The following is a 25,986-nucleotide window of genomic DNA, read 5'->3' as shown; positions in this document are numbered from 1 at the left end:
CCGCTGTAAGGCCATGGGGTCATGAGAACTTGTATGAGTTTATTGGGGTCTGACAGAGCCCTGAGGAATCCCAGAGCCGGGGTGGGTCGGGGCTAGAGGGAGGCTGGGAGCCCACCTCTGTGTTCCTTGCAGGCTCCAGCCACCTCCTCCCACCAAGCAGAGCTGTCAGGCACCCTTTGCAGAGGAGCTGGGGACAGGAAAGCTCAGGGTAGCCCAGGGTGCCAGCAGAGGACGGGCAGGGATGTGGTTTGGCAGGGCAGCACCCTTGTCCCCCACCATCTGCCCCTGAGCTGGGCTGGCAAAGGCCCCTGGAGGCTGGGACTCAGCACCCTGTGTGTGGGTCCTGAGGCAGGAGCAGCTCAGCAGCCTGCTGGTCCCTGGCTGAAGGCATGGGGCAGATATGCTTGGAGGGGTCTCCCCTTCCTGCTCTGCAGGAAATTCACCCCTTCCCCCCCCCCAGCTCCCCTCACCCCAGCTCTGCCCCTTAACCTGCAGGAGTGCAGGTGTCTCCAGTTACCCCAGGAAGGTGGCTGGGGGCTCCTCAGCTGCTCCTGGCGTGGGCTGCCTGAAATAGCTTGGGCTTGTGCCATGGCAGAGCTGTGGCAGCCCTGGATCTATCACCCGGCACAGTGCAAGGCTGGCAGTGCTGCCTGGCTCTGCTTGCTCGGGGGCTGTGGGGCTCACGCCACCTGGGACCCCCTCAGCACCAGTGGCAGCACACAGGGCTCAAGGGGCAGTCAGACATGGGAAGGCAAGGCAGCAAATCCCTGCCTGTGCTGGATGTAACTGGGGATCTTGCAAGGAGGCAAAAGGAAAAGGGATTGTCTCCAAAACTCTCCTGGGCTGAGCGTGGCTTCCTTGCTGGAAAGCCAAAAATAGTCTCTTTACTCAGAAGAGGCTGTAGGAGGGATCTTACTCGACGCACAGCCAAATACCTAGGAGGCCACAGGACAGACCCAGACCAGCATGGCTTCACTTGAGGCATGATCAGACCTTGGAAAGGCAGCAGCCATAGCTGAACCAGTCAATAACTCCATTACCTCTGGGCATCTCATCATGCCAAAGGTACCGGGGGACCAGGCTGGCTGGCAAGGGGTCACCCCCACCCTGGCAGAGCTGGGGAGCAGCTGCTCACTGCCCTGGCCAGCCCTCACTCTTGCAGCAGGGCTTCAGCTCAGGCGATGGAGACTGCAGCAGAACAGGGGATTTTTCCAGTCTTTCGTGGCCTGGCCCAAAGGATATCTGGAAACCCCCTGGGTGTCCCTGCCATCCCTGCAGCACCAGACTCCTCACAGGCAGCACCATCCTCTGCAGGGATGTTGCTGCCTGCAGCTGCCTGCACTGGGCGACACTCAGCTGCTGCTGGGTAAGCTGACAAAGTGCCAGGAGACCAGAAAGGCCATGCCCTTGCCAGGAGAGCACTCAGGCCAATTGCTCACATGGTAGCATCTCTGTGACACTGTGCTGACTTATCATCTCCTTGTTCCTGGGGGTCTCACTCCCTCCCACCACACTTCTGTGGGCAGTTATTCCTGGAAACATCCCAGAGTCACCTTCAGTCATGACTTTGCCCACTGACATTTATAGAGCTTCTTCCAGCAGCTGATGGATTTAATAGTGTGAATCTCCCCCCAGCCCATGTTTATGCCTTTCCCTCTGCAGGATTTGTCATTGTTCCAGCATGCAGCGAGGGCTAAAGGAAAGCTGCAGCTCCATTGCCAACAGCTTTTGGCTTCTGGGCAGGGAGACCCATCCTAGCAGAGCCCAGTCATACCCGTCTTCTGCAAACTCCTGTCTAATGCCCTGCCCGCCAAGCTAATCCTCCCCTGGTCTCTCCCAGCCATTTCTGCTTCTCAGATTTCTCTCTCTTGGGTGGAGGAGCCGCAGGGCTGCCAAATCTTGCAATACTTAGGCTATTTCTTAAAGCCCCAGTTCCTGAAATGGTGAGAAAACTGGAGGCTCTAGAGGCTTTTGCTTCTTTAAGGAGTTTCTCATCCAAGAACCAGGAGCCATGCTAGGGAGCAGAGGATGGGCACAGCGTAAACCCAGGTGGACCCGGCCTGCAGAGCAGTGGCTGTGGCTGCTCGGTGTCCAGGGACACCCAGACCTCTGGGCAGCCATTGAAAATCCCATGGGCAGTCACTTGGCATCCATCACCCACACTCAGGAACTTGGGCAAGAGAGATGCTCAGGGTAAAGCTGGAGCTGGGGCTGGGCTGGGGCTTGGGTGGAGTGTCAAGCACCCTTCAGTGTGGGTGCCCCTGTCCTCCAGCCCCGCAACAGCACTGGGGCCCAATGCTCCCGGAGATTGCACATTGCCCTTGCTCACTTAGCAGCCTTTCCAGCCACAGGAAAACCCCTCTTTCCCCTTGCCACAGCCCACCCCTGCAGCCCTCTGTGCAGGCCAGGCCAGTGGATCCTCTGGAGCAGCCCTGAGCCAACCCAGATGCTTGCTGGCAGCACATACCACAGGTGTGAATGCATTTCCTCCAGGAGGGATTTTGGGCATGGCACTGTGGGACAAATGCCCCTCCTACAAGCACTATGGGAGCATCCTGTGAGAGCCAGGATCATCCAAGGGCACCTGGCTCAAGGAAAGAAGGTCAACACGACTAGGTGATAACTTCAGTGCTCAGTACAAACCCAGCGAGGATGGCTCACAGGTCCAGGTTCCCTAAACGAAGTCAGTATCTAGACAGATATTAACATGTACAAAAACAAGCTATTCTATTAATGTGATTAGAAAAAAATTAGATTGGACAAAAACACTAGCACCTTGAGCAAGTGTGTTGGTAGAATTTTAAGATGTTCATTGAGCATCAAACTAGTTTAATTACTCAAAATCAGGGGGCAAAATCTCTGCTGAACCCCAAATTCCCTGTGTGAGGTGCAAAGCCCTCCAGCCTGACCTAACACCAAAATTCCTGTTCTGTTCCTGACACACACAACCCAGGACCCTCCTGCCAACACCTGTTTGGAGCAGTTTGGAAGCATCCTCAGGATTCCTGGTAAGACTGAGGGTGCAGGACTGCCTGGCCAAGGAGCATGAACCTCAGCTTCTCCGGTGCGGTCACAACTCACGCCAGCAGCAAGCAATGGGCCACAAGCCAAAGGGGATGGGGACCACCTTCCTCCCTGCAGATGGCCAGGGTGGCTGAGCCAGGCAGGCCCTCTCCTCCCACTGCCACCCCCAGACGCCGCTTCCCTTCACCCCCTGGCACCTATCAGCTCAGCACTGGGCCCAGTCAGAAAGGCGCAGTGTTGGGAGCTGGGCCATGTGGGATAAGAAAGGGCCATGAGGATAGAGCAGAACTGTTTTTATTGGAAGTGTCAAGAGCAGGAACAAAACCAAACCTACAGTCTCCCCTCAAGTGCCATCCTCCCCTCCCCTCCCCACCACCACCGGGGCAGTCAGCATCACGTGTGCGTGCTACAAGACAACGGCAAGGCTTATGCTTTGCTTCAGCCAAGAGCCAGACAAAGCCCCCAGCATACCGGCCAGTGCCACCTCCCTGCCCCCTCCTTGGTGGCTGTGAGCTCAGCTTGGCCCTGCCAGAGGCAAGGTAGGACATTCACCTTCTCCTCAGAGGAGGGGCAATTTGCATGAGAGGAGGCTTTGGTTAAGGGAAGAACAGGAGCACAGCTCCACTGAAGTGCCAGAGGATGTGACCGGGGCTGCAGCTCCCAGCAGGACATCTTGGACTACCCTGGGAGAGAACAAGCCGCGCTGCCTGAGCAGAACTGCAGCAGCCACAGGCAAAAACTGGCATCACTAAACCCCAAAGGGCTTCGCTGCCCCCTCTTGTCAACACAAACCAAACCAAAAGGGAGAGGGGTCAGAAGACAAACCAGGGGGGGAGGTGAAGCAGGTCTGGAACAGCATTTGGCTCTGGATCACTTCCCAGCCCGCCGCTCCTCCTGGCGCTTGGTGAGGATGTATTTGAAGAACTCGTACACGGACCAAGCAATTGCTGTTGAGGGCATCTGATAAATGACTCTTGCCTGTACCCCTCTGAAGTAGGCGGTCACGCCACCCACTTGGTACACCGTCCTGAAGGCATTGGCCATGCCTGTGATGTGTCCGCTGATGTTGGAGCTCAAGGCCAGGGACTCCTGGGTGTTGAGCAGTGTTTTGCAAACGTCCAAAGGTGTAGTGGCAGCAGCAGCAACAGCCCCTGCGCAGGCTCCAGAGACCACATGGGAGCCTGGGTTGTACTGTCTGTGGGGGTTGAGCTGCTCTTGCAAGAACTCGTAGGTCATGAAGTGAATGGCTTGGAAGGGGATGTTCATGGTGAGCTGGGTGGTGTAGCTGCGGTAGAAAGCTCCAGCCCCTTCGTTGCGCCACACAGCCCGCACACAGTCCGTCACACGCTGGTAAGGCGAGTTGTACATCTGCATCCTCTGCTTGACCACTTGGGACAGACGGCAGCAGCCAACAGCAGCAGCCCGGACCCAGGCACGGAGGGGAAAAGGGGAGAGAAGGGTAAGTGCACAGCCAGGTTTCCTCCCAGGTGCCCGGAGTTTGGTCACGCTGGCTTAAGAGCTAATGATGGACAACTCAGACCAGCAGTGCCCTACATGTCCCGCAGGCAGGACTGCAGCCGTTTATATCTGCTGGACCACCTGCAAGCCCCACAGCTGCGGCAACCCCAGCAAACATCCCAATACCCAGGCACTTATTGTACACATCCACCCTCGCTCCCAAATGACCGATGTCTCCCCATCCACCACTGCAGAGCTACTGTGCAGTCAGAAGCACCCCCTTCCATCTATTATCTTCCAGACAGCCCTCAATTTGGACAAGCCTGTCTCTCCCCAACCACCCCCAATGTAGCCCAGAATAACCACAGCACATCGCAGAGCCCACCAGCCAGTGATCGTTAGCAGCTGCTGCTGAAATGCAGCCACTCCGGGGCAACAACCAGATGCCCTCAACACATCCAAAAGTAGGGCGGGAAAGCCCAGAGTGCAGTCTGCTGCTGTCCTGCCTCCCTCTATTTCTACAGGGCCACAAGAAGCTAAAAATGATACAACAGCTACAGCTGTGATAAGAAGCCGGGCTCCAGGGAAGGAATGATAACAATCTGGCCATGCAGCTGCCTGCTCCTCAGGGCCCCAGCCAGGCAGTGGGCTGGCAGAAGCCTTGCTGGGCCCAGATCAGCTGGAACCTGCACTGTCACAAGCCCTCGTTTTAAGAAGAAAAAATGTGTTCATGACTGGCCTTTCCTTGTTATTCCTCCTTCTCCCACCATGTTCACAGAAGTTGTAATAATTACAAACTCCCTCTGCCTTTTTCATACATACCAGGCTCAAGAAAATAGGTACCTTCCAGACCCAGACATTCCACAAGAAAAGATCTCCCTTCTCCTGACATCTCAAGCATGCTTCTCATACCCCATTCTTTTCACTTCCTTCTTGAACACAGGCCCAGAACTATACCACATCTTTCTGAGATCTCACCACAGTAATGCCAAATTCCCACACACTGAGAATAACTTCAGTGGTACAGATCACACCTCTCTTCCCTTTTCTCCTGCTCAGCCAAACCCCTAGGTGAAAGGCTGGTGCCCTCCTGGCTCCTCAGAAACTGGGGTTTGCTGTGGTCCCCAGAATTAATCTCTTCTACCTACCCCCACCATAATGGGCAGCCACAGGGCTCCCTAACCAGAGCCACAGCCCCCAGCGGTTCCTTGCAGTTGGGTAAGCACTGAGGAAAGCACCCTCCATGCCGCAGAGGGGACCCAAGCGGCCTGGGCAGACCCTGATCCTCCCCTCCCTGGCAGGCCAGGACCATCGTTACCTTCGGCAGGGTTCATGGCTGCATCGTGGAGCAACGTTGCTACACACCCGGCTGCACCTGCAAAACAAGAACTGCCACATGTGAGGGGGGGTGTGCGTGTGTGAGGGACCCCGAGGCTCCACCACAGCCCCGAGTCCCCTGCCGAGGGACAGGAGGAGGCCCCTGGAAGAGGGCGAGATATGAAAGCGGCTTCCGTCTCCCCTCCAAGAGGCTGGCCAGTCCTCAGCAGTTCCCACCCGGAGAGAGCTCAAGAAAGAGAGGGAGAGGATTGTGACAGGCTGTCAAGTCCTGTGGGCTGACCGGGACTTACTCGGGCCCAGCCCTTGGGGGACAGGCCAATGCCACCTGCTGGCAGGGGCCCCGAGGATGGCCAGTGTCCCCAAGCCCCACAGCAGAGACATGCGCCGGCACTCCGGCACACGCCTGCCGAGGGCACGCTGTGCCCCGCTCCCCTCAGCCCCACGCCTTCCCCACCGTGGCGGCTCCATGAGACGAGTAACGGGCACCGAGGCGCGATGGGCTCCAAAACCATGTGGCACTCCTGGGGCGAGCTTGGGCACGACCAACCCATGGGGCCGCGGCCGGTCCCAGCTCATCTGCGGGCAGCTCCCGTCCACCGGTACCCTTCCGAGCCGGGGCCACTGACCTGCTTCGAGCCAGACACCTGGAAGCGGCCATGGCAGGTGCGGGACCAGCACGTCCCCCTGCCCGGTGCCAGGCCAGCAGGCACCGTGCAGCCAGCTGGCAGATGGGGAGAGCGCAGGGCTTCGGCGGGGCCGTGGCACCCCGGCCCCGCAGGGGCTGATGCCCCGCGGCCCAGTGGGACGGGCCCAGCCCTCCCTGCCGCTCCCCACCCCGCTCCCCGGCCCGGCCCGGCGGGGGGCGGCCCCCGGTAGCCCCCACGGCCCGGCGGGGCGTCGGGAGCAGTACCGTTGGCCACATGGCTATTGCCCCCCGCGTGGATAACGTTGCTCAGCGTCTTTTTTAACTTTTCGTAGCAGGCGAAGTAGAGGGCGTGGGCTGGGCCGGCGCCGGTGGCGGTGATGTTCAGGCCCCGCATGGGTCGCCAGACCCCCTCGGTGCGGGCGATGCGCCACAGGGCCTCCAGCACGTTCCGGTAGCGGGCGGCGGGCTCCGGCCGCAGGCTCTGCATCCGCGTCTGCAACACAAGGCCCCGGCGGACGGCCGTCACCCCCGCGGGCCCGGCGCGGCCTAGCCGGGGCAGCCCCCGCCTCCCTCCCCCGCCAGGCCCCAGTCCACCGCCCCCTTCGCGGCCCCGCCGCGCCCCCCACCGGTGCCGGCACCTTGACGCAGTCGACGGGGTACATCACGCAGTGCTCCATAACGCCCGCCACGGCGCCCGCCAGCATGTGCGTAGAGACGGCGGCGCCCTGCGGCAGCGCCTCGTAGTCGGGGGCGGGTGGGGAGCGCGGCTCGGGACTCCGCGCCGCCTCGGGCCCTCCCGGGCCGGCACCGGGACCCGGCTCTGCCTCCGTCTCCGCGCCGCCCCGCCGCGCCCGGCCCGCGCCGCCGCCGCCCATCAGCAGCAGCAGGACGCGGCCCGACTCCGCACCACCCCGCGCGCCGGGGCCCGCGCCCGCCCCCGCGCCCGCCCCCAGCTCCATGGCGCCGCCGCCGCCGCTGCCGCCGCCGCCGCCCCGGCCCCGCGCAGCGCCGCCCCGCCCCGCGCCAGCAGCTCCGCCCCGCCCTGCCGCACCCATTGGCCGCCACCGCCCGTCGCCCACCCCCGCCGCACGCCCATTGGCTCGGCCCGCCGCCCACCGCTCCCGGGCACCACGCTCATTGGCCGCCGCCGCCGCGGCTCGAACGCCGCCACTGGCGGCCGCTCCCTCCGGCGCGCTCGGGCGGGCTGCCAGTTGGCTGCCCGTAGTCCCCGCCCCGCCGGCGCGCGCCGCCCATTGGGTACCTCAACTTCTCGCCCCGCCCCGCCGCGCAGCCCATTGGGCGACGGGCCCGCGACCTTTGCCCGCTCTCGGTGCCTCTCTGCAGGGCCGGGGAGCCGCCATTGGCCGCCGCTCCCGCCGCTCCGGCTCTCGGCGCGTGTTGTTTATTTGGGCGCTCCGGATTGGCTGGGCACTGGCGGTAGGCGGTCTCTAGGTGACGTCGTCCGGCGAAGGTCGGACCAGGGAGCAAGAACGAAGCCAGGCGCGCCCTCGGCCGCCTGGGGGCGCCTTCCCGCCCCGAGCCGATTGGGCGCCGCTGCCTCGGGGGGCGGAGCGCCGCCCGGCGGGGCTCGGCTGCGGGGGCCTCTATTGGCCGCGCCGGCGGCTCCTGGTGACGTGGCCGCCGGTGCGGGCGGCGGGTGCCGGCAGCGGGGCGATGCGCGGGCGGGCAGCGGCAGACGCGCATGGCCAGGTAAGCGGGGCCGGCCCGGGGGGCTGGGGCCGGGGCCGACCCGGGGCCGGTGCTGGTGCTGAGCAGTGGCCTCTACCCGTAGGATCGGCGTTTCCTGCCCGTCGTGGCGGTCGGCGGGACCCTGCCCGTGCCCGGGGCCGCGGCAGCGCCTGGCCGCGCTGGGAGCGGCCCTCGCCGTGGGGCTGCTGCTGCTGCTGGCGGCTGCCGCCCCCCGCCGCTGGGCCGCGCCGCCCCGCGCTGCCCGGCGCGACGAGAGGTGAGCGGGGACCGGGGGCTGCCGGGGGACCGGGGAGCTGCCGGGGGACCGGGACTCAGCGTTGCTCGCCGGGTCTGAGGCGCCCTGTCCCGTGTCCCCCCCCGCTCCCCCGGGCCGCAGGTATCTGGCGCGGGCAGAGGAGCTGACGGCCACCGACACGGAGGACCCGGCCCTTAACTACGGGGTGGTCGTCGACTGCGGGAGCAGCGGGTCCCGGGTCTTCGTCTACTTCTGGCCCCCGCACAACGGGAACCCCCACGACCTGCTGGACATCAGGCAGATGAGGGACCGGAGCAGCCGCCCCGTCGTCAAGAAAATTAAGCCAGGTCGGTGCCGCCGGTCTCTGCTGCAGCCCGCGGTGGGGCTGGCCGGCTCACCGCCCCCCTTCCCCGGGCAGGCATCTCGGCAGCGGCCCCCACGCAAGCTACGCCCTACCTGCGCCCGCTGCTTCAGTTCGCCGCAGCCCACATCCCTGCGCAGAAGCACAAGGAAACGCCGCTCTACATCCTGTGCACGGCGGGCATGCGGCTGCTGCCTGAGGGGTGAGCTCCTCTGGCCTCGTCCGGGGTGGCCAGGGACCTGCTGGGATCCCTCAGCCGTGAGAAGCAGGGGGACAGCTTCCCCGTCTTGATCCTTGTGGGAGAATTGGGAATCCGGGGGGGGGGTGTTGGAGAAAGGAAAGGGTGCGTTTTTGGGGCAAGCGGCAAGGGCTGTGGGAGGAGAGTCTGAACACGCTGGGAGGGAGCTGAGAGGAGACGCATTTTACTGAAGCCTCAGATGAATAGATCTAGTTCCTCGTGTCCAAAGTGCAGTGGGTGCAGCAGCAGGACTTGTGGGGCTGGACATGGGGTGTATTGCAGAGGGATTCCTGCTGTCTCTTGTGCTCCCCCAAAGGAGTGTCACTGGTGAAGGTCCTTCAGTGTGTGCCCCTCTCCTGTGCTCTTGCAGGCACCAAGCTGCAATCCTGGAGAACTTGGTGAGAAACGTGCCCCTGGAGTTTGATTTCCTCTTCTCCAAATCACACGCAGAAGTGATCTCGGGGAAACAGGAAGGTAGGAGCTGCCACAAAGCACTGCTTGGTTCCGTTTAGTCTATTGCTGTAATGACCCTTTTTGTCTCATGCAGGTGTCTATGCTTGGATCGGCATCAACTTTGTCCTGGGCCGGTTTGATCACGAGGATGGTGAGTCTGGCTGCTCATAGAGCAGCTGGGAAGGTCTGAGTGCCCCAGCACTGGAGCTAAGAGCAAGCTCTGGAGCAGGCAGTGTCTGCCCCTCTGGTCAGGCAATACCTGATCCAGCCACATGTGTGAAACTCTCCTGAACCTGGAGGGGCACCTGCTCCTGTCACAGGAACAAGTCCCTGTGTCAGGGAAGCACCTGCAGCATTTTGGGAGAAGAACCTGGGAGAGAGGGTTTGTAGCGGTGTTCCTGTGGTGGCTTCCAACAGTGGATGCTTTGGGGGAACCTACAAAGCCGGGGGGCAGGCAGCTCCAAGTGCCAGAACGTGCTGCCCTGCAAGTGGTCCCTGGGGGCTGCTTGCAGGGGTGGAGGAGCCCCATGAGGCTGCTGGGGGGCGTAACGGTGGAAGGGAGGAGATACTGCCCCAGGTCCTACCCATCGCTGACATGCTGCTGTGGGTTGCAGAGGAGGATGTGGTGGTCACTGTAGCGCTGGGGGACCAGGGAGAGTCCCTGGTTCGGAAACGAACGGTTGGGATCCTGGACATGGGGGGTGCCTCCCTGCAGATTGCCTATGAAGTGCCCGACTCTGGAGCCTTCTCCCTGCAGCAGGTGCGTGTCTGGCTGGCCAGCCTTAAGAGCAGCCCCTGCCTTCCCTGGGTCGTTGCTGATCAGGGACCTCTCTGTGTTCCCAGGAGGAGGCTGCGAAGAGCTTGCTGGCAGAATTCAACCTGGGCTGTGATGTGCAGCATACTGGCCACGTGTACCGTGTCTATGTCAACACCTTTCTCGGCTTTGGGGGCAATTTTGCTCGGCAGCGCTATGAGGAGCTTGTGCTGAACCAGACCTATGTGCACAACCGGTATTGCTGCCTCACCTAGTGGTGCCCCTGCTGCAGCATTGCAAAATGGGGTGCTGGTTCCTTCAGGCCACCCTCTCCCCCTTGGATTTGCCCCAAGAGCCGCCCGTGGCGATAACAGCTTCTTAGTCACAGTGGCAGCAGCAGATGCCTGGGCTGGCACAGGGTGTGCGGGTGCTGCCCTTCTCCAAGCCCAGCACGCATTATCAGCACTGCAGCTCCCTGCATTCCTCTTCCTTCCCTCGTGGCAGGCTGCGGAGGGGCCCCTCTGGTGGCTTTTGGCTTTTCCTGCTCTGACTTTTCCTGCTCTGACTTTCCCCCTCCTTCTTCAGCACTACTGATTCACTCAGCACATCTTTCCATTGCATCCCAACCTCGAGCTCTCCGTCTCCTGTCTCTCCTTCCCTTCCCAGAGTGCTACGTGAAGCTGTCGCCAGAGGTGGAGAGGTTTGGTGCTCAGGTACTCCTGTGCCAGGAGCAAACCCTGCCTCCAGATCCACAGGGGCTGCACAGGGGCACAGATCCCCGTGAGCTGGGTGGGGTGGGCTGTGCCTTGTTACACCTCGCAGGTGCTTGGGGCACATGGCCACCAGTCAGTGTGACAGCTTTGGCAAGTTTGGCCTTGGCAGGAGGTGGCAGGGTGGGTGCCAGCACTGCTGGGATACAAAGGGACGCAGCCTGGTCTGGTGCAGGGGGTATATGGATGCAGGGCAGTGCTAGACTGGGCTTCTGGGGGGTGGTACAGGACCTCTTGTGCAATCATCTTTCTTTCCTGGCCTGTTTTCCAGCCTGCATGGCCAGCAGACAGGGCTGAGCCCTGAGACACCCTTCCTGGACCCCTGCCTGCCTGTAGGGTTGGAGGACACGGTGGTGAGGGGCGGGCGAACCCTGTACGTGCGGGGGCGAGGGGACTGGTCAGCCTGTGCAGAGCTGCTGCAGCCCCTCCTGGCTGGGCCCAACAGCAGCCAGGCCTCCCTGGTGGGGGCCTACAAAGCGCCCATCGACTTCAGCAACAGTGAGTTTTATGGCTTCTCTGAGTTCTTCTACTGCACCGAGGACGTGCTGCGCCTGGGCGGCCACTACAGTGCCCCCACCTTCACATCTGCTGCCCAGGTGGGTGCTGCCCCAGCCTGGGGCTGGGGAGCTGCTGTGCTTGCAGCTGGGAGGGAGCAGGGGCTGTTTCACTGCTGAGCCCCAACTCCTTCCCCCAGGAGTACTGCAGCCAGCGATGGCAGGTGTTGACCCAGCGCTTCCGTGGCGGCCTCTACTCTGCGCACGCTGATGAGCACCGGCTGAAGTGAGCAGCTTTGCTGGGCGAGTGCCATGGCTCAACCTCCTGTGGGGGGCTTTCACTGGGGTAAGGGACCACGGTGTAGGTGGCAACATCTGGCTGATGCTCCCGCGTGCCGTGCCTGCAGGTATCAGTGCTTCAAATCGGCCTGGATGTACCAAGTCCTTCACCAGGGCTTCCGCTTCCCCCTGGACTACCCCAGCCTACGCACGGCCCAGCTGGTGTATGACCGGGAGGTGCAGTGGACGCTGGGAGCCATCCTCTACAAGACACGGTTTCTGCCACTCAGGTACCATGGGCTCGCTGATGGCATTGCTTGGATGGAAGGGTGCCTGGGGAGGAGCTGGAGTTACCGTGCTGGGTGAGGGCTTTGCCACCCCCAGTAAGGGGAGTGGGAGTGGCGGTGCAGACCCTGGTAGTACCCCATGGCATCTCACAGCCGGTCCTGACTTTCCACAGGGATCTCCGACAGGAGAGCATCCGGCAAGCACATGCCTCCTGGCTGCGACTCTCTTTTGTCTACAACCATTATCTCTTCTTCGCCTGCATCCTGGTTGTAGTGCTGGCCATAGTCCTCTACCTCCTGCGGCTGCGCCGCATCCACCGCCGGCAGCTGCGCTCGGCCCAGCTCTCCCTGCTCTGGCTGGACAAGGTGGTGGTGCCCCTGGGCCAGGGCAATGGGCCGTGATGCCGGTGAAACCCACCATGCAGTTGCACCAGCAGAACTAGGACTGGCTGACAGCCGGGGCTCTGAGGGCTTGGACTCTTCCCATCTCGACTCTGCGCTCCATCTCCACATCAGAACCAGAGCCTGTGGGCTGAGGCAGCTACAGACACCAGGGCTTTCCCTCTCTGCCTCACCCCAGTGCTAATCTTTGCATTCCCTGGCCTCTGGCCTTTGCCTCAATATGCGGTGTAGAGCAAAGTCCTCTGCTGCCAGCAGGCTCAAGGCTGCAGCCCTGGCAGGTCCCTCAGATAAGCAGGACACTATCATAGATGCGGCCAGCCCACGACTGTGGCCTGAAGCACTGGGCCACCCCATGACTCAGCCACCAGCTGGCAGAGCCAACCTGGTGGGTTGTGCTGTAGCTCATCACCTGGGATGGCCTTTCTGCAGTCCCTCACAAGCCCAAAGACTGGGAATGGCAGTCAGCTGCGAAGTTACTGCAGGAGCCAGGTGAGCTGAGTCCCACCAAGCTGTTCTGCCCAGCCGGGCCCCTCTCTGAGCATTCCCTGGGACACGTCCTGCTCTTTGCCATGTCTTCCTGTCCTAGTCAATGTCCCAGGCACAGTCCTGAGGGCTCAGAGGTTGGTTCCTAAGGTACCACCTAACTGAGCTGCCTTTCCTTTCACACATTTCCTCCTGGGCATGTCTGCCCTGTGGCATCCCATGTTAATCGGGCACTACCACCAAGACATGTCGTTCTCTCCCCTGTGAGTGCGGGCTGGGCCTGCCCATGGGGGAAGCACCTCACTCCAGCCCAGCTCACTGCCCCAGGGCAGGTCTAGGCTGTGGCTGTACACACAGGCACAAGCCTTCCTCCCCTGGGGCTGAAGCCCACCAATGACCCAATGAAGTTTGTCACTTTTTACTTGAACTCAGCTGTTCTCACTCCTGTTGCAATAAAACAACCCCCTTGAGCCATCCAGCACTAGTCTCGTTTTCTAGCAAGTACCTCCCCAGCAGTGACAGCTCCCACCCGGTGGCATGACTGGGGTCCAGTATGTCTTCACAGCGTTGCTTTGTACCACCACGGTGGGACGATGGAGCTGCTTTCTTGCCAGCAGACTGACAGCTGAGCTCAGCTGCAAAGCTAATAGCGGCAAGGGAAGCTCTGATCCAAACTGAACTGTTTGATCCCTGGAGATGGCATCCTTTACTGCCCTCCTCCCTTCTCTTAAGTGGAAAAGCCAGGAGCCCCTGGAAGATGTTGCTCCCTGCCATTTTACCTTATTCCTCATCCCAGTCTTGTGGAGCTGCCTGGGAAAGTGACCACTAAGCTTCCCCAGCTGCTGCATGGCCATGGGGATGGCCTCAGCACAGCTGCCTATCACAAGAGAGGCTGGGCAGGTACCCAATTCTCCCTCTAGCACATGCAGTTGCCTACCTGTGATCCTGGTCCGACAGGACAAGTGCACAGGTGGCATCAAGGATAAAACCTTCCATGCACCACTGTGCTGCCAACCACCTGCTCAACAGCTGAGGATGCCAGCCTTGTTCTCATGGTGCAAGAGCACGGTTAGGGGGAAGGGAAGAAGACTGAATAAAGCCAAGACTGTTCCCCAGCCTCAAAGTAGCAATTAACTCAGTCTCCAGCATCACTTACTAGAAAAAGGATTTATTTCCACAACACAAATTTAACACAGACAAATAAATACATACAGGCAAATTGTCTAATAAATAAGGGGAAACATAAAACACAACGCCCTATTCTGTTCTCAGAACCTGAACACAGATTGGGAGGTGGTGGTGATACCTAGACACTACGGCAGCTCCCTCGCTGCTGGGAGGGATGGGAGGAGACATAGCACCTCCCTAATCCCCTCCAGCAGGCTGCCAAACAGAACCCCCTGCCCTGTACCCCAGCACCTCCCTCATCACACCCAGGGGGATCTGCATGCTCCTCTGGTGTCAGCCCTCCCTTCTCCCACTCACAGCTAGAACCTGTCTTAGCAAGGACCACCCCTACTGCAGGGAACTCATCATACTACAGAGGATGCAATGGGCTCCTGCCTTCTCAGAGAGGCAGCCAGTGCCTGAAATGACCGCGGATATGGTAACCAGTTGGGCAGCTTGGGCTACGAGCAGGGGGTTCACTCGAGGGGATAGGACTGAGTGTACTGGAGGGAGCAGGGCAAGCACTGCAGGGACAGGATCTGGTGGCACTACACACAGATCTCTCTCAGGATGGTGCTCAGCGTCAGTGACTGCAGCACTCTGACAGCTGAGGGGATCTCTCCCTGGTAGCGTGGCTGCTCCCAGGGCAGGGCTTACTAGGACCTTGTCCCAGGGGCACTGCCTGCCATGCTCAGGGCCCCAGCCATCACTGGTCCAGGTTGCAGTGTTCAGGGTACACTGGGGCAGCGGGTCCAGCCTCTGTCCCAGCACCTCTGGGGGCTGCCAGGTACAGGAGGGTAGAGGCTGGAACAGCAGCAAGAGCTGGGGAAGGGAGAAAGGAGAAGTTAGCACCAAACTGCACCCACAAGGGAGCCTCCACAAGTCTAGAGAACCCCCGGGGCAAGTGCTCAGTTTGCTCAGGCCCAGCACAGAGCCAGCCGCTCCACATGGAGACCAGCTGCCCACAACCGCAATGTGCAAAGGCCAAAGCATCTCTCACCCAGCAAAAGCCAGGCTGTAGCTCCCACCCCAGCCAGATATGAGCAGGCAAGCAAGGCCATCTCTGCCACCCCAGCCCTCTGCCCACTCACGGTGACAATTCTGGTGGTGGGGGGTCTCTGTTCAGGTGCCAGCCACCAGGGACTGCTCACTCCCAGAGGAATCGCACATACCAGATGGTTTCGTTCTTCAGTTGCGGCCCGAACAGGGGGTTGGCCTGGGCCAGGATGGCGATGAGCCAGCTGCAAAGGGACCCAACCTGCCATCAGCCCGGTAGCATGGGGGCAGGGCCTAGGATGCCCAGACGCTGCCGCCTCAAGGGGGGGGGCTGGCAGAGGGCCTGCTGCCCCGGGGGGTGAATACCCGGGAGGGAAGCAGGCCACAGCCCGGGGGCAGCCCCATTAATTTACGGGCAGGAAGCTAAGCGGCAGCCACCGGTCCCGGCAGGGGGGGTGTACCGAGGCCCGGTCCGCAGTACTCACAAGAGGTAGCAGCACACGGCGGTGGTGATCAGCATCGTGATGATCACCCTGCGGAGACACCGATGTCAGGCCGGGGAGGCCCGGTCCCGGCCCCGCCCCCCCCCGCATCCCTCCGAGTCCCTCACTTACCCACGGTTCGGCCCCTTGGGCACGAACCAGGGGGCGGCGATGCCCACCAGGCCCCAGAAGGCGGAGAAGAGGACGAGCGGCAGCGCGAAGCTGTGCGCCGTCATGGCCGCCGCGCACCGCCAGGCCCCGCCGCCGCCGCCGCACCGGAAGCCGCTGTGCCCACTGCCGCGCGCGCCGCCGAACCCACGGCGCCCTGACGCCACGCCGCCTCCCATTGGCGGAGCCGCGCAGCCGCGCGTACGCCGGCCCGCCGGCAGGGGGCGCCACGGGGAGCCTGCCCGCCGCCCGCAACCCGCCCCCCCGCCGCCGCCGGGGCTCCCGTACCCCTCCTCGCCTCACCCCGGAAGGAGGCACCCAGCCAGACACCAGCCGCTCCGTAAAAACGCCTTTATGTTACAAAGTTCGCACTCACACCTGCCGCCGCCGCCTCCCTGCGCGCAGCCCGGCCGGGCGCGCAGCCCACCGTGCACCCGGGGTGTGCGGGGTCTCTGCCGGCTCCGGACCCAGCAGCGCAGCTCCCCCGGGGGTCTCTCCCTCTGTCCGGTTACTTGGGGACCCGCCGGAGCTCGCTCATGAGCCAGAGCGCCATGCTGAGCAGCGCCAGGGAGCCTGACTGGTGTGTGGCGGCCAGTGGCGTGGGGACATACAGCAGCAGGGTGCTGATGCCCAGGCCCACCTGCCGAGAAGGAAGAAGGGGTAAGAGCTGCCGTGGGTGCATCACCGACACACAGCCCTGGCCACAGCCAGGCCTCCCACCCTGGTGTTCAGACTGCACGCAGCTCTTGGCAGCTCCACCCTCACAGCTCCAGGCCCCTGCGGCCAGCACAGAGCCAAGCTGGGGACAGCTCTGTCTTGCAAATATGCTACAAAGGACTACGGGGAGAAAAGTAAAATAGATAGGGGGGAGGAAAAAACAAACCAAACCAAAAGAGAGACAGTACCTGCATATAAGCCACAACCAACAAGGAAGTCACTGCCATTCTGGTCCTGCGAGGGAGTGGGATCTTCCGCGAGAAGAGGTACAGCGCTGTGACAGCAGTGACTGAGGTGATTCCCTACAGAAGGGAAGAGAAACAACCACTCTTCGAGAAAAGTTCAAAGAAAGTGTGTGCAGTGGCCTTTGGCTGCACCTTCCATGCAGCACTCTTTCTTCCACTCTTCATTCTGTGAGCAATATTTAACTGTAGAAATGTGTTAAGGGCCATGACCAAGTCCTGGAATTTCCACACCCACCAGGTTAATGACCCAGAAATGTAACTAGTTATAGAGAGCTCTGTTTTTCTCCAAATTAATGCTTCACCTTCCAACAGCTTTTCCTCATTTCTTCAAGTCATTAGGGATTATTTCTGCTCTCTCCCTATCTGTCACCTTGACAACTGAAGGTGGAAGATGTCATCTAGAAAACTGATCTCATTTTCACCACTTGGCTGTAGTTCACCAGCATAATTTTGCTGTGCAGGGTCACCCCTGCCTCTTCTAAGCCACCTAATCTTCCTTTGTAGTCTTAGCGATGGCTTAGTCCACAGCAGTGCCGACAGTGGTATTTAGTATCTGGATTGCTCTAACTAACCAAGATATTTTCACAGGGTGCTATGGGTGTAAACCAAGTTCAGAAATGCTGGAGGAAGCATTCAATATTGGGATTTCCAAGTTTTATTTCACACAACTTTCCCACACATTTCAATAGCAAGGGCTACCCTGGTCTGTAGCTCACGTTACGGAAAGAGAAGTCACGAAGAAACAAGGTCTGTAACTTGTGCAGGAAGATGTCCTTAAGGAAGGAGACCACATTGAAACTAAGAGTGCTAAACTTCCTCTTTTCTGCAGAAGCAAACTGGTAACATGCTCTCAGGACCTCTGGACACCCTGGATATCACTCAAGCTGACAGAATTACAGCCAAAAGAGAACACCCTGGCTGCAGGAGGCAACAGAGAAGCTGCACAGACATAGCAGGAAGACAGCACTTACCAAGATCCTGTGATCAAACTGTACAGTTGTAGGATTCTCAAAGATATTTCTCAGCACAGGGGAGAAGGCAAGGAGATCATCTGGGATCCAGCGCTCCCCCATTTTGGGGAAGGAATTGTACACAAGGCCAGCATCTAGCCCTGCCACAAAGGCACCTGCAATTCCAGAGCAGAAAATGACTACTAGAGTAGGCAAAGGTGGCACTCCGGGTTGTGCAACTCAAGAGCTCAGCTTGACCCTTTCTTTCAGAAACACATACAGAGATCAAACAGCAACAGGCAGGCTGGAAGATGCACCTCTGCTTGCTCAGGAAAGACTGGTAAGGGATGTTCTCAACTGTAAGCTTCCTGGCAGCAACAAAGATTTCCCACAGAACATGATCGGGTTGTTCACAGACCCTGCCAGACTAGGGGAGGAGGGGGAAGGCAGAGAGGAATGAGCTGCAGATGTGACAGCAGAAACAGTCTTACCTGAAAGAGCAGTAAGAAAAATAAGAGCCGTAGTGCCGTGAGCATATTGTCTCAAGCGAAGGAGCTGATGGGTTTCAGGTAACTGTAAAAGTAAGAAGAAAAAAAAAAAAAAGAAAAAGAAAAAAACCAAGGCAAAGCATTTCCAGTGCTGTCTGCAGCAGGTAAGAAAAGCCTTCACTGCATATATAGGCTAAGGTGTTGGCCTGTATTTTACAGGAGAAATCTGGACACCACCACACAGCAGTCACACTTCAGTGGTTGCTCAAAACCACGACTATTCAAGTCCAGCCCTGTGCAGAAACTGAAGTGGCCACTGGACAGTTGCTGCCACAAGCCATTTAGCCCAGTCAGACACACCCCTGCCCGAGCTTGCAGAGGCTCTGAGACTCGTCACTTTTGAGCAGAACCACCAAGTCAAAGGAAACGTCCCATAACCAAGAAGTTTACAGAAACGGTATTTTGTAGCACAGTATTAGACCAGAGTCAGGAACAAAGACTAAAACAGAAGTACCATCACCCTCACCCCAGCCCTCTGAATTGACACTACCCTGTGCTTTTGACTCCTGACATGCCATCTGTACCTTGTGTCGTGGAAGCAGCAATGACAGCCCTGTCCACAGGCTAGCAGAGTACAGAACCAGTGCGGAACCGAGATGTGCTGCGAGACGGTACTGACTGACCCTAGGAATGTCGTAGGAGTCTGGCTTCTCTTCCAGCCCGCTCTTTACCATATACCATCCCAGCAGCCCCTGACAAAACAGGAGAGGTGTTATAGCCAGACAGGGCAGCAGCAACTGCATAGACCAGATAAACATTAGGGGCAAAGCAACTTGCTTCTTCCACTTTCAACCAGCTACTAGCACCAACACCCCCCAAGCTTTCACAAATCTCACTGTCTCAACTACACTTAATCAGAAGATATTCACAGAAGATGCTGCTGCTAACCCCTGTGGCTGCAGAGCTTGCTCACCTGGAAGCACACCAGCCCGCAGAGTGCAAGGACGCAGCCCTTCATGGGGCGGCTGAGCCAGCCCTTTCGCCAAAAGTAGGTGGCAGGCAGAATGTATGCCAAACCCACAACACGGCCCCACATACGGTGCGAATACTCCATGTACCAAATGAACTTGAACTCTGTCAGTGTCATGTCATGATTCAGGCTGTTAAAGACAGCAAAAAGAAAGAACTGTTTTATGTAATGCATAGTCCTGTACTGTACTTTACACGACACAGGATCACCTTCCTCAGAGAAAGGAAGCGACAGCAGATGAGCCACAGCCAGACAGGCTTAGCGTGCCTTCCCAGTGATGTTAGAAAACATTTTCCTTCTTACTAGAGGTCCTTGAGTGGTTCAGTCACAGGAGAGATGCTCCCAGCCCACCCTTCTTCCACTTTTGCACGCTCACATTTTAAATTCTGGGAACTTCTGGTACTTCTGGAACTCGGCTTCCCACTCCTGCTGCGTTCTCGGGGGTTTCATCTCTTTCACCAGGTGCCAGTCAACCATTGAAAGGCCTGATTCTGTCAGCCTGAGAGCAGAGACACAATCAGGCACAATTCACTCCCTGACAGTGTGCAAATCTACCAAACTGCAGCAAGAGCTGTTGGCTGCACCAGTCAGCTCTTATGCTCAGTCAGGAACAGGATGGAGCACACGGAGCGAGTGACCAAACAGGCCGAAAGTTACCAGGAACGTGTAAGAGTTACTGCCAGCTGGCACCAACGCGCCATGGCCAGTCTCCCCAGTACTCCCAGCCCTGCCCTACGGTGCCCCTTTGCAGCCAAAAGGTCGCTAAAGGAGCTCTCGCAGCCGTACTCGGGCGGGCTCCGAGCGTGGGGCAGCTGCAGGCCACAGGGGGGGCCTAAGCGGGTCACCAGCGGCGGGGACCGCTGCGTCCTCACGGCCAGAACTGTGAGCCCCCGCAGGGGCCGCGGCTCGGTGCCGCCGGGCTGGGGGTGCCGCGCTCACCTGGTGACGCCGCCCAGCACCACGGCACCGGCCACGGCGCCGCTGCAGACCAGGAGCCATCGCCCCACGGCGGGCGGGGCGGCGGGCGGCGGCGCCTGCTGCAGGAGCCGCCGCTGGAGGCACCGCTGCGTAGGGAGGCGGGAGTGGGCCGGCGGGGCGGCCACAGGGCCCAGACCCCGTGCCGGCACCCCCCACCCCCCCGCAGCGCCGCCGGACAGCAGGAGCCGGACACTGCCGCCCGCCGCACGCAGCATCCCGAGTGACCCCGGAAGTGGCGTGCGCCGCCGGAAGCAGGGCGAACACTTCCGGACACACCTGGGCGTCACCATGACAATCCCCGGCACGTGACCGAGAGCCAGCAGCGACCCCCGCGCGCCGCCAGCGCAGGTGAGGGCGCGTGCGAGGCGGGGGCGGGGCCCGGGCAGCGGCGGGGGCGGGGCCGCGGCGGCGGGGGCGGGGCTTGCGCCGCAGCGCGCGAGCGAGGCGCGCCGGCTCTGCCCCCCGCCTCCATCCTCCTGCGCCCGCCCTCGCGCCCGCGGGCGGTGCGGGCCCGGGCCGCGAGAGGCGAGGACGGAAGCAGGAGCGAGGGGGCGGGGCCCGCCCCGGAAGTGGGGCGGGGCCGCGGCGGAGCGGAGAGGGGTGGCCGCCATGGGCCTCGGTTGGCTGACGGTGCCGCTCTCCGCCAGGTATGGACGATGGCTTCCTCATGGAGGTGTGCGTGGACTCGGTGGAGTCCGCCGTCAACGCAGAGCGCGGAGGTAAGGCGCGGGGGAGCGGGCGGCGTGGCGGCGGGCCCCGGCGGGGCCGGTTCTAACGTGTGTCTCCCCAGGTGCCGGCCGGATCGAGCTGTGCGCGGGCCTCGTGGAAGGAGGGACCACGCCGAGCATGGGTGAGCCTCGTCCGCCCGTCCGGGGGCCGCCTGCCCGCCGCCCTTCCCGGGCTCCCTTCCCTTCGCCGCCTCCCGCCAGCCTCGCTTCCCCCTGTCCCGCGTACCCCGCCCCGCTGCCTCGCCGCGGCTGGGTGCTGGGGTGCCGCAGCTGAGTGCTGAGGTGCCTCTTTCCCTGCCCTGCCCAGGACTCCTGCAGGTGGTGAAGCAGTGCGTGCGGGTCCCCGTGTTCGTGATGATCCGACCCCGCGGCGGCGATTTCCTCTACTCGGACCGGGAGGTGGAAGTGATGAAGGCTGATATCCGCCTGGCCAAGCTGCATGGGGCTGACGGGCTGGTGTTTGGAGCCCTCACCGAGGATGGGCGCATCGACACGGAGCTCTGCACGGCGTTGCTGGGTAAGGGTCTCTGCTGAGCTCGGTGCCATATCTGTGCTGTGACTGTGGGCATGAGTTCAGTGCTGCTCTGGCTGATGAGGTGGAAAGAACTGTGCAGGGTGTTTTGGTCTGCATGTCTTGTCGTCTCTCTCCACCATCTTCGCTTTCATTTATTGTGATACCTGTGAGACATTAAATCGGTAAAAAGCTTTGCAGACTAAGGGCCGCTACCACCTGGGATGCAATAGCAAAGTCTAAGAATGGTAGAAGGTGAGCTGCTTTGGGGGCATCAGTATATTAAGCTTTTGGATTTTCTTTCTCTTTCATTTTCTTTGCCCTTTGTTCTTTTCGTTACATCCTTGCCATAGGTGTCTAGGATATGTCTTTCATGGGCTTTGGCCTCGTGAGTAGCTGGCAACTCATCTTCGTTTTTTCCTCTAACACACTCAGGAAAGTTAATGGGAGAGAGGTGGAAATGTATAAAAGGCTACTGAAGCTGCACTGGAAAATTGTTAGCCCAGACCTCTAATAAGAAAGACAATTTGTTTCCACATCTTTTCTGTGAGCTACAGCTAAAGCAGGCTGAACCTTTCCCTGGTGGTGTGGTGCTGAGGTTCTCTCATGAAGATGAATGTGCAGCAGAGAGTGCAGCAAAAGAGAGGGGTCTTGTCAGGATTTGCCTCCAGAGGCAGAAGGATTTCTTTTCATAGAAAAAACTGAGCTTTGCACAGTCAATAGAGCACCTCTGCTAAAGTTTGCTGTGGTCTGAGAGCAGAAGTTCTAGGTAGCTAAATAAATCACGAAAATCAGCTCTCCTGTTTTCAGAGAGCACTGGTCCTGTCCCTTCTCCAGATAGATGATACAAATTCCCTGTTTCCTTCCTGCAGAGAAAGACGTTTCTGGTGGGAATGAGGGTTCTGCATGATCTAGATGAGGTGGGGGATTTTGGTGTTTCTCATAAAAACAAAGATTTGTTGCTTTGTCAAAGGGCAGAAGAATTCTCCCACCAATGAGCAGCAGCTGTGTTGTTCCAGCAAGTACTGCAACTCTTTTGAGCTCCCCAGGAATGGCCTGAGAGGCCTTTGTCCTCTTTCATCTCGTGTGCTTTTCTGGTTCTAGCACAAGGGACTCTCTGTGCCAGCCCTGACTGACCGTATGTCTTCTTATTGCAGCGGTGTGCCGTCCCCTGCCAGTTACATTTCACCGAGGTGAGTCACCTGGGACACTGGCCCTGGCAGAGACCAGCCTCTGCCCCGCTGCCAGGGGAAGGTGGGACGGGAAGGGAGCTGATCGTAATGTACTTTGGTGTTTTTTTGGAGGGGGGAAAGCTCTGTGTGCTGTGCAAGAGCAGGCTGTGGCTGTGCTGTTCCCCCAGGAGGGGAAGGGTCCAGGCTTGGTCACTGCCCTGGGTGGAGAGGAGGTGTCTGAGGGCTGAGCATCGTGGTCCTGCCACTGCTGCAAGGGGGACGTTATAGTCAGGAGCTGTGGCTCCCTGTGGAGTTGGCCAGCTGTGAGAAGTAGCCTTCCTATTGTTGTCTCCTGGGCTCCTGAGCCGGCTGGGGGACAGAGCTTGAGCACGATTAGTTGAGTGATTTCTGAGTTGTTGTGTTGGTCTCCCAGCTTTCGACATGGTGCACGACCCTCTGGTGGCACTGGAGACCCTGATTTCTCTGGGGTTTGAGCGGGTATTGACGAGTGGCTGTGACAGCTCAGCACTGGAAGGATTGTCCTTAATTAAGAGGCTTGCGGAACAGGTAAGTGTTCCCAGTGCTCCTCTGGGTTGCTATGGCTGCTTCTGGGCATTGCCTGGGGGCAGCTCCTCTATGATAAACCTATTTCCATAAGGGAACTTCTGTCAAGGAGCGATTGCCCTCCCTCTCTGGCTTGGCCTTAATGTGTATTCTCAAGGCCATGTGGACTAGACCCCAGAGTCTCTTACAGCAAAGACTGATTGGCTTGTTCTTGCCCTCAGTGGGAGGAGGGCATAGGAATTGGTTTCAGCAGCTGGTGTGATTAACCCACACAAACAGCAAAGTGAAGTCCCTGCTGGGGGGGTCTCACAGTTCCTGTTTAGAAAATGCAACGGATATACCTAAGAGGTAGCCAGATGGGATAGAAAGATAGGAGGAAATGGTGTCAAGTTTTCTTAGCTGTAACTGCAAATTCTTTTCCACTTTTTCTTGTAAAACTTGAGTAGTACAAAACAGATGGGTAAGAATGCACGAACTGTAAGCCATGGTGACATCCATGGCTTATGGAAGGCAATGCACATAAGGTTTCTTTGCTGCTTCACAAATGCACATGCGGCTGTAGTGCTGAGCAATATCACCAACATGTTATTCTTCTTTCAGGCGAAGGGCAGAATTGTGGTGGTGCCAGGTAATGCTTTTTTGTCATCTGTAACAGCTCCTGTAGTCCCTAGCCCCTGCTTCCTGGGCTCTTGCCCTGGGTTACACTGTTTTGATGCACCCGGATCTCCATTGTCCCAAGGGCTGTCTTTTTTTCCCTTCAGTGTAGATACTGTGTTTGTCCCTTAGGGTATAGGGCCCGGGTGATGTCAGGTCTGGGACAGTGCCATCTGGGCTGTGTGTGACATCGGGATTCTTCCCGCCAGGGGGTGGCATCACAGAGCGGAACCTGCAGAGGATTCTGGAAGGCTCTACTGCTTCTGAGTTTCACTGCTCTGCTCGCTCAGCCCGTGACTCAGGGATGAAGTTCAGGTAACTGATTATGTTTTAGCAGAACTGTGAAAGAAAAGCTGGATTAATGTGGACATGAGTTTGTGGAACAGGCATAAATTTCAGACAGCTTCGTGGGTGCTAATTGCACTGTTGTGGTTGGGATCATGATGCCTGGCTCTGTGTTCTGCAGTGTATGAATCTAGCGGCGCTCATCATCTGGACATGAGCTCCATGCAGAACTGGGTTCTTGGGGCGTTTCTACTGCTACTGCTGCCCTAGGACTTGTGAGTGTACTGGTGTGGCACTTGGGAAGGCAGGTTGAGGTGTAGGTCCTTAGGCGTTTAACACAAGCATGTAGGATTTGGGATGCCTGCAGGATGTGCCAGAGGAGTGAGGGAGGAATGGCTTACATTTGTCCACAGGTCTGCATTTTGGTTCTGTTGATGCTGTTGTTTCTTTGGATTATTCTTGTATTACTGTCTCACCTTTGGTTTGGGTGGCACCAGGAGGTTCTCTGGCTGCTGCTGAGATTAGGGAAGACAGTGGGTTTTTCTTTGTGTGTCTTACTTATCTGTATCACCTGCAGATAGTAACCTGTGGTTTTCCTGACAGAAATCCGAACGTTGCCATGGGAGCGTCCTTCTCTGCCCCTGAATACTCCATAAAGGTGGCAGATGTGGCCAAAGTGCGGACCCTGAATGCAATCGCAAAGAACATTCTGTAGTGGAAGGCACCATGCTGGGATGAGAGCACTGAGACTCCAGGGTCTTCCCTGCCACATGGACAGATGGGTACTGCTTCCATCCTCAGGCTGCAGAGGATGTGAACTAGGTGATGAAGCCTGACACCTCTTCCCTTGGCTTCCCCTGAATGACCAGTCCCTGGCCTGGAAACTTACGTTGGCCATTTTAAATAAAAGGACTTATTCCCAGGTGTTGCGGCAGCAAGCTGTTCAGCAGTATTTGGGAGGAAGGGAGCTGAGCAAGTAGGGGGACTGAATTGTGTAGCACTGCATGTGATTGTCAAATAAACACTGCAGCTGCCTCCCTCTGCTGTGCTTTTGAAAAAATTATTTATATTTTACAGGTAAGACCATGATCTGTGTTGCATAGCCTGAATTAATTGGGCCCCTACTGCACCAGAGGAAAATGCCATCACATCCAGAATGCCAAGGAGGGAAACATCGTAGCCACAGCTGGAAAACAAGGCCTGCTGTGGTCAGCCAGGAGGATAGCTGGGCGTTAGCAGCACAGCAGCTGCTGGGTGGAGAGAAGTGCATTGATACACAGAGGTTTTAAGACCTCTCTACTATTAAGACAACTTAATGAACACATTAAGTTCTAATGGGAAGGAGCTTAATAACTGCCTGACTGATGAGGTGAGGAAGTTGTGAGGCATCCTGGGCTGTGGGTGGTGAGTGCTTGAGGTGGGGTGATTGTATGATGAGATTCCTTGGGGGAGGCTAAGGCGCTTTTTTTAAGGAAGTTTCCAGGTCTTTCAACGTGAAGCACAAACTGTTTGTTCTCCAGACATTTCTCAGGGGAATGTGCCTGTTGGGTTATGCTGCCTAACAGAATTGAAGCCTTAGGCTCATCTCAGTTACCCTGCAAAATATCTAACAAAAGATCTGAGCAGCATCTGGGTGGTCCATTAAAAGAGTAGATACCCAGAGATAAAGCACCTTTGTTCTTGCTGCCTGCTCCTCTCTAAAAGGTCCGCAAAGCTGAAGAGAAATCCCCTTGACAGCAGAGATAGCAGACCTTAGGAAGCAAAGTACAGGGTTCAGATTTATCTGCCTGTCTGCAGTAGTGTACAGCCTGTGAGGATGTACAGGAAAATGTACTGTTTGACAAGGTGGCAGCATCTTTTGTCACCTTAAGCAGAATCAGGTCACTGAAAACCTATCACCAAGACTAACGACATATCAT

General features: G+C 58.6%; 5 protein-coding genes across 6 annotated transcripts; 2 read left to right on the top strand and 3 right to left on the bottom strand.

Annotated features, from left to right (window-relative positions):
* Nucleotides 1–3,302: 3,302 nt before the first annotated feature.
* SLC25A28 (solute carrier family 25 member 28) lies at nucleotides 3,303–7,689 on the bottom strand. Its single transcript, XM_055793859.1, has 4 exons — nucleotides 7,105–7,689; nucleotides 6,731–6,959; nucleotides 5,801–5,857; nucleotides 3,303–4,412 (listed from the first exon to the last, which is right to left on the bottom strand). Exons 1-4 carry the CDS (start codon nucleotides 7,519–7,521, stop codon nucleotides 3,895–3,897), a joined length of 1,221 nt encoding a protein of 406 aa, XP_055649834.1. The 5' UTR covers nucleotides 7,522–7,689; the 3' UTR covers nucleotides 3,303–3,894.
* Nucleotides 7,690–7,794: 105 nt separating this feature from the next.
* ENTPD7 (ectonucleoside triphosphate diphosphohydrolase 7) lies at nucleotides 7,795–13,410 on the top strand. The gene is made up of 12 exons (XM_055793857.1): nucleotides 7,795–8,176; nucleotides 8,259–8,432; nucleotides 8,553–8,758; nucleotides 8,830–8,974; nucleotides 9,381–9,484; nucleotides 9,558–9,614; nucleotides 10,078–10,223; nucleotides 10,307–10,473; nucleotides 11,259–11,583; nucleotides 11,682–11,767; nucleotides 11,889–12,050; nucleotides 12,221–13,410. The coding sequence occupies exons 1-12, from the start codon at nucleotides 8,169–8,171 to the stop codon at nucleotides 12,447–12,449; spliced, it is 1,809 nt and encodes a 602-aa protein (XP_055649832.1). The 5' UTR covers nucleotides 7,795–8,168; the 3' UTR covers nucleotides 12,450–13,410.
* Nucleotides 13,411–14,084: 674 nt separating this feature from the next.
* On the bottom strand, nucleotides 14,085–15,995 carry ATP6V0E2 (ATPase H+ transporting V0 subunit e2). The gene is made up of 4 exons (XM_055793862.1): nucleotides 15,710–15,995; nucleotides 15,581–15,628; nucleotides 15,191–15,340; nucleotides 14,085–14,921 (listed from the first exon to the last, which is right to left on the bottom strand). The coding sequence occupies exons 1-3, from the start codon at nucleotides 15,922–15,924 to the stop codon at nucleotides 15,247–15,249; spliced, it is 357 nt and encodes a 118-aa protein (XP_055649837.1). The 5' UTR covers nucleotides 15,925–15,995; the 3' UTR covers nucleotides 14,085–14,921; nucleotides 15,191–15,246.
* On the bottom strand, nucleotides 15,253–20,443 carry LOC101920250 (cytochrome c oxidase assembly protein COX15 homolog). The gene is made up of 10 exons (XM_055793858.1): nucleotides 20,115–20,443; nucleotides 19,552–19,674; nucleotides 19,119–19,305; nucleotides 18,730–18,897; nucleotides 18,149–18,230; nucleotides 17,679–17,833; nucleotides 16,651–16,764; nucleotides 16,122–16,385; nucleotides 15,581–15,628; nucleotides 15,253–15,340 (listed from the first exon to the last, which is right to left on the bottom strand). The coding sequence occupies exons 1-8, from the start codon at nucleotides 20,441–20,443 to the stop codon at nucleotides 16,254–16,256; spliced, it is 1,290 nt and encodes a 429-aa protein (XP_055649833.1). The 3' UTR covers nucleotides 15,253–15,340; nucleotides 15,581–15,628; nucleotides 16,122–16,253.
* Nucleotides 20,386–25,109, top strand: CUTC (cutC copper transporter). Of its 2 annotated transcripts, XM_055793861.1 has the most exons (9): nucleotides 20,386–20,501; nucleotides 20,801–20,872; nucleotides 20,944–21,003; nucleotides 21,189–21,398; nucleotides 22,550–22,585; nucleotides 22,998–23,131; nucleotides 23,729–23,756; nucleotides 23,992–24,097; nucleotides 24,671–25,109. In XM_055793861.1, exons 2-9 carry the CDS (start codon nucleotides 20,803–20,805, stop codon nucleotides 24,780–24,782), a joined length of 756 nt encoding a protein of 251 aa, XP_055649836.1. In that variant the 5' UTR covers nucleotides 20,386–20,501; nucleotides 20,801–20,802; the 3' UTR covers nucleotides 24,783–25,109. The 2 variants fall into 2 exon arrangements, with proteins under 2 accessions (XP_055649836.1, XP_055649835.1); XM_055793860.1 differs by lacking the exons at nucleotides 20,386–20,501; nucleotides 20,801–20,872 and adding an exon at nucleotides 20,727–20,800.
* Nucleotides 25,110–25,986: the final 877 nt, after the last annotated feature.

Source organism: Falco peregrinus, chromosome 1 (genome assembly GCF_023634155.1).
Source record: "Falco peregrinus isolate bFalPer1 chromosome 1, bFalPer1.pri, whole genome shotgun sequence".
In the NCBI taxonomy this organism is placed as follows: Eukaryota; Metazoa; Chordata; class Aves; order Falconiformes; family Falconidae; genus Falco; species Falco peregrinus.
This window is presented reverse-complemented; position numbering and strand designations above follow the sequence as displayed.

Excerpts from the sequence above, each read along its gene's own strand:
- SLC25A28 (XM_055793859.1), bottom strand. The coding sequence starts at position 7,521 with ATGGGTGCGGCAGGGCGGGGCGGAGCTGCTGGCGCGGGGCGGGGCGGC. Across the intron at positions 6,960-7,104 it reads ACCCCGTCGACTGCGTCAAG|ACGCGGATGCAGAGCCTGCG; the intron begins GTGCCGGCACCG and ends CTTGTGTTGCAG. Across the intron at positions 4,413-5,800 it reads AGCCATGAACCCTGCCGAAG|TGGTCAAGCAGAGGATGCAG; the intron begins GTAACGATGGTC and ends GTCTGTCCCAAG.
- LOC101920250 (XM_055793858.1), bottom strand. The coding sequence starts at position 20,443 with ATGGTGACGCCCAGGTGTGTCCGGAAGTGTTCGCCCTGCTTCCGGCGG. Across the intron at positions 19,306-19,551 it reads AAGTTCCCAGAATTTAAAAT|CCTGAATCATGACATGACAC; the intron begins GTGAGCGTGCAA and ends TGTCTTTAACAG. Across the intron at positions 18,898-19,118 it reads GCGGGCTGGTGTGCTTCCAG|GGGCTGCTGGGATGGTATAT; the intron begins GTGAGCAAGCTC and ends CTGTTTTGTCAG.
- ENTPD7 (XM_055793857.1), top strand. Across the intron at positions 11,584-11,681 it reads CCTTCACATCTGCTGCCCAG|GAGTACTGCAGCCAGCGATG; the intron begins GTGGGTGCTGCC and ends TCCTTCCCCCAG. Across the intron at positions 12,051-12,220 it reads ACACGGTTTCTGCCACTCAG|GGATCTCCGACAGGAGAGCA; the intron begins GTACCATGGGCT and ends GACTTTCCACAG.
- CUTC (XM_055793861.1), top strand. The coding sequence starts at position 20,803 with ATGGACGATGGCTTCCTCATGGAGGTGTGCGTGGACTCGGTGGAGTCC. Across the intron at positions 21,004-21,188 it reads AGGGACCACGCCGAGCATGG|GACTCCTGCAGGTGGTGAAG; the intron begins GTGAGCCTCGTC and ends TGCCCTGCCCAG. Across the intron at positions 23,757-23,991 it reads CAGAATTGTGGTGGTGCCAG|GGGGTGGCATCACAGAGCGG; the intron begins GTAATGCTTTTT and ends TCTTCCCGCCAG.
- ATP6V0E2 (XM_055793862.1), bottom strand. The coding sequence starts at position 15,924 with ATGGGAGGCGGCGTGGCGTCAGGGCGCCGTGGGTTCGGCGGCGCGCGC. Across the intron at positions 15,629-15,709 it reads CCCAAGGGGCCGAACCGTGG|GGTGATCATCACGATGCTGA; the intron begins GTAAGTGAGGGA and ends GTGTCTCCGCAG. Across the intron at positions 15,341-15,580 it reads GCCGTGTGCTGCTACCTCTT|CTGGCTCATCGCCATCCTGG; the intron begins GTGAGTACTGCG and ends GTCCCTTTGCAG.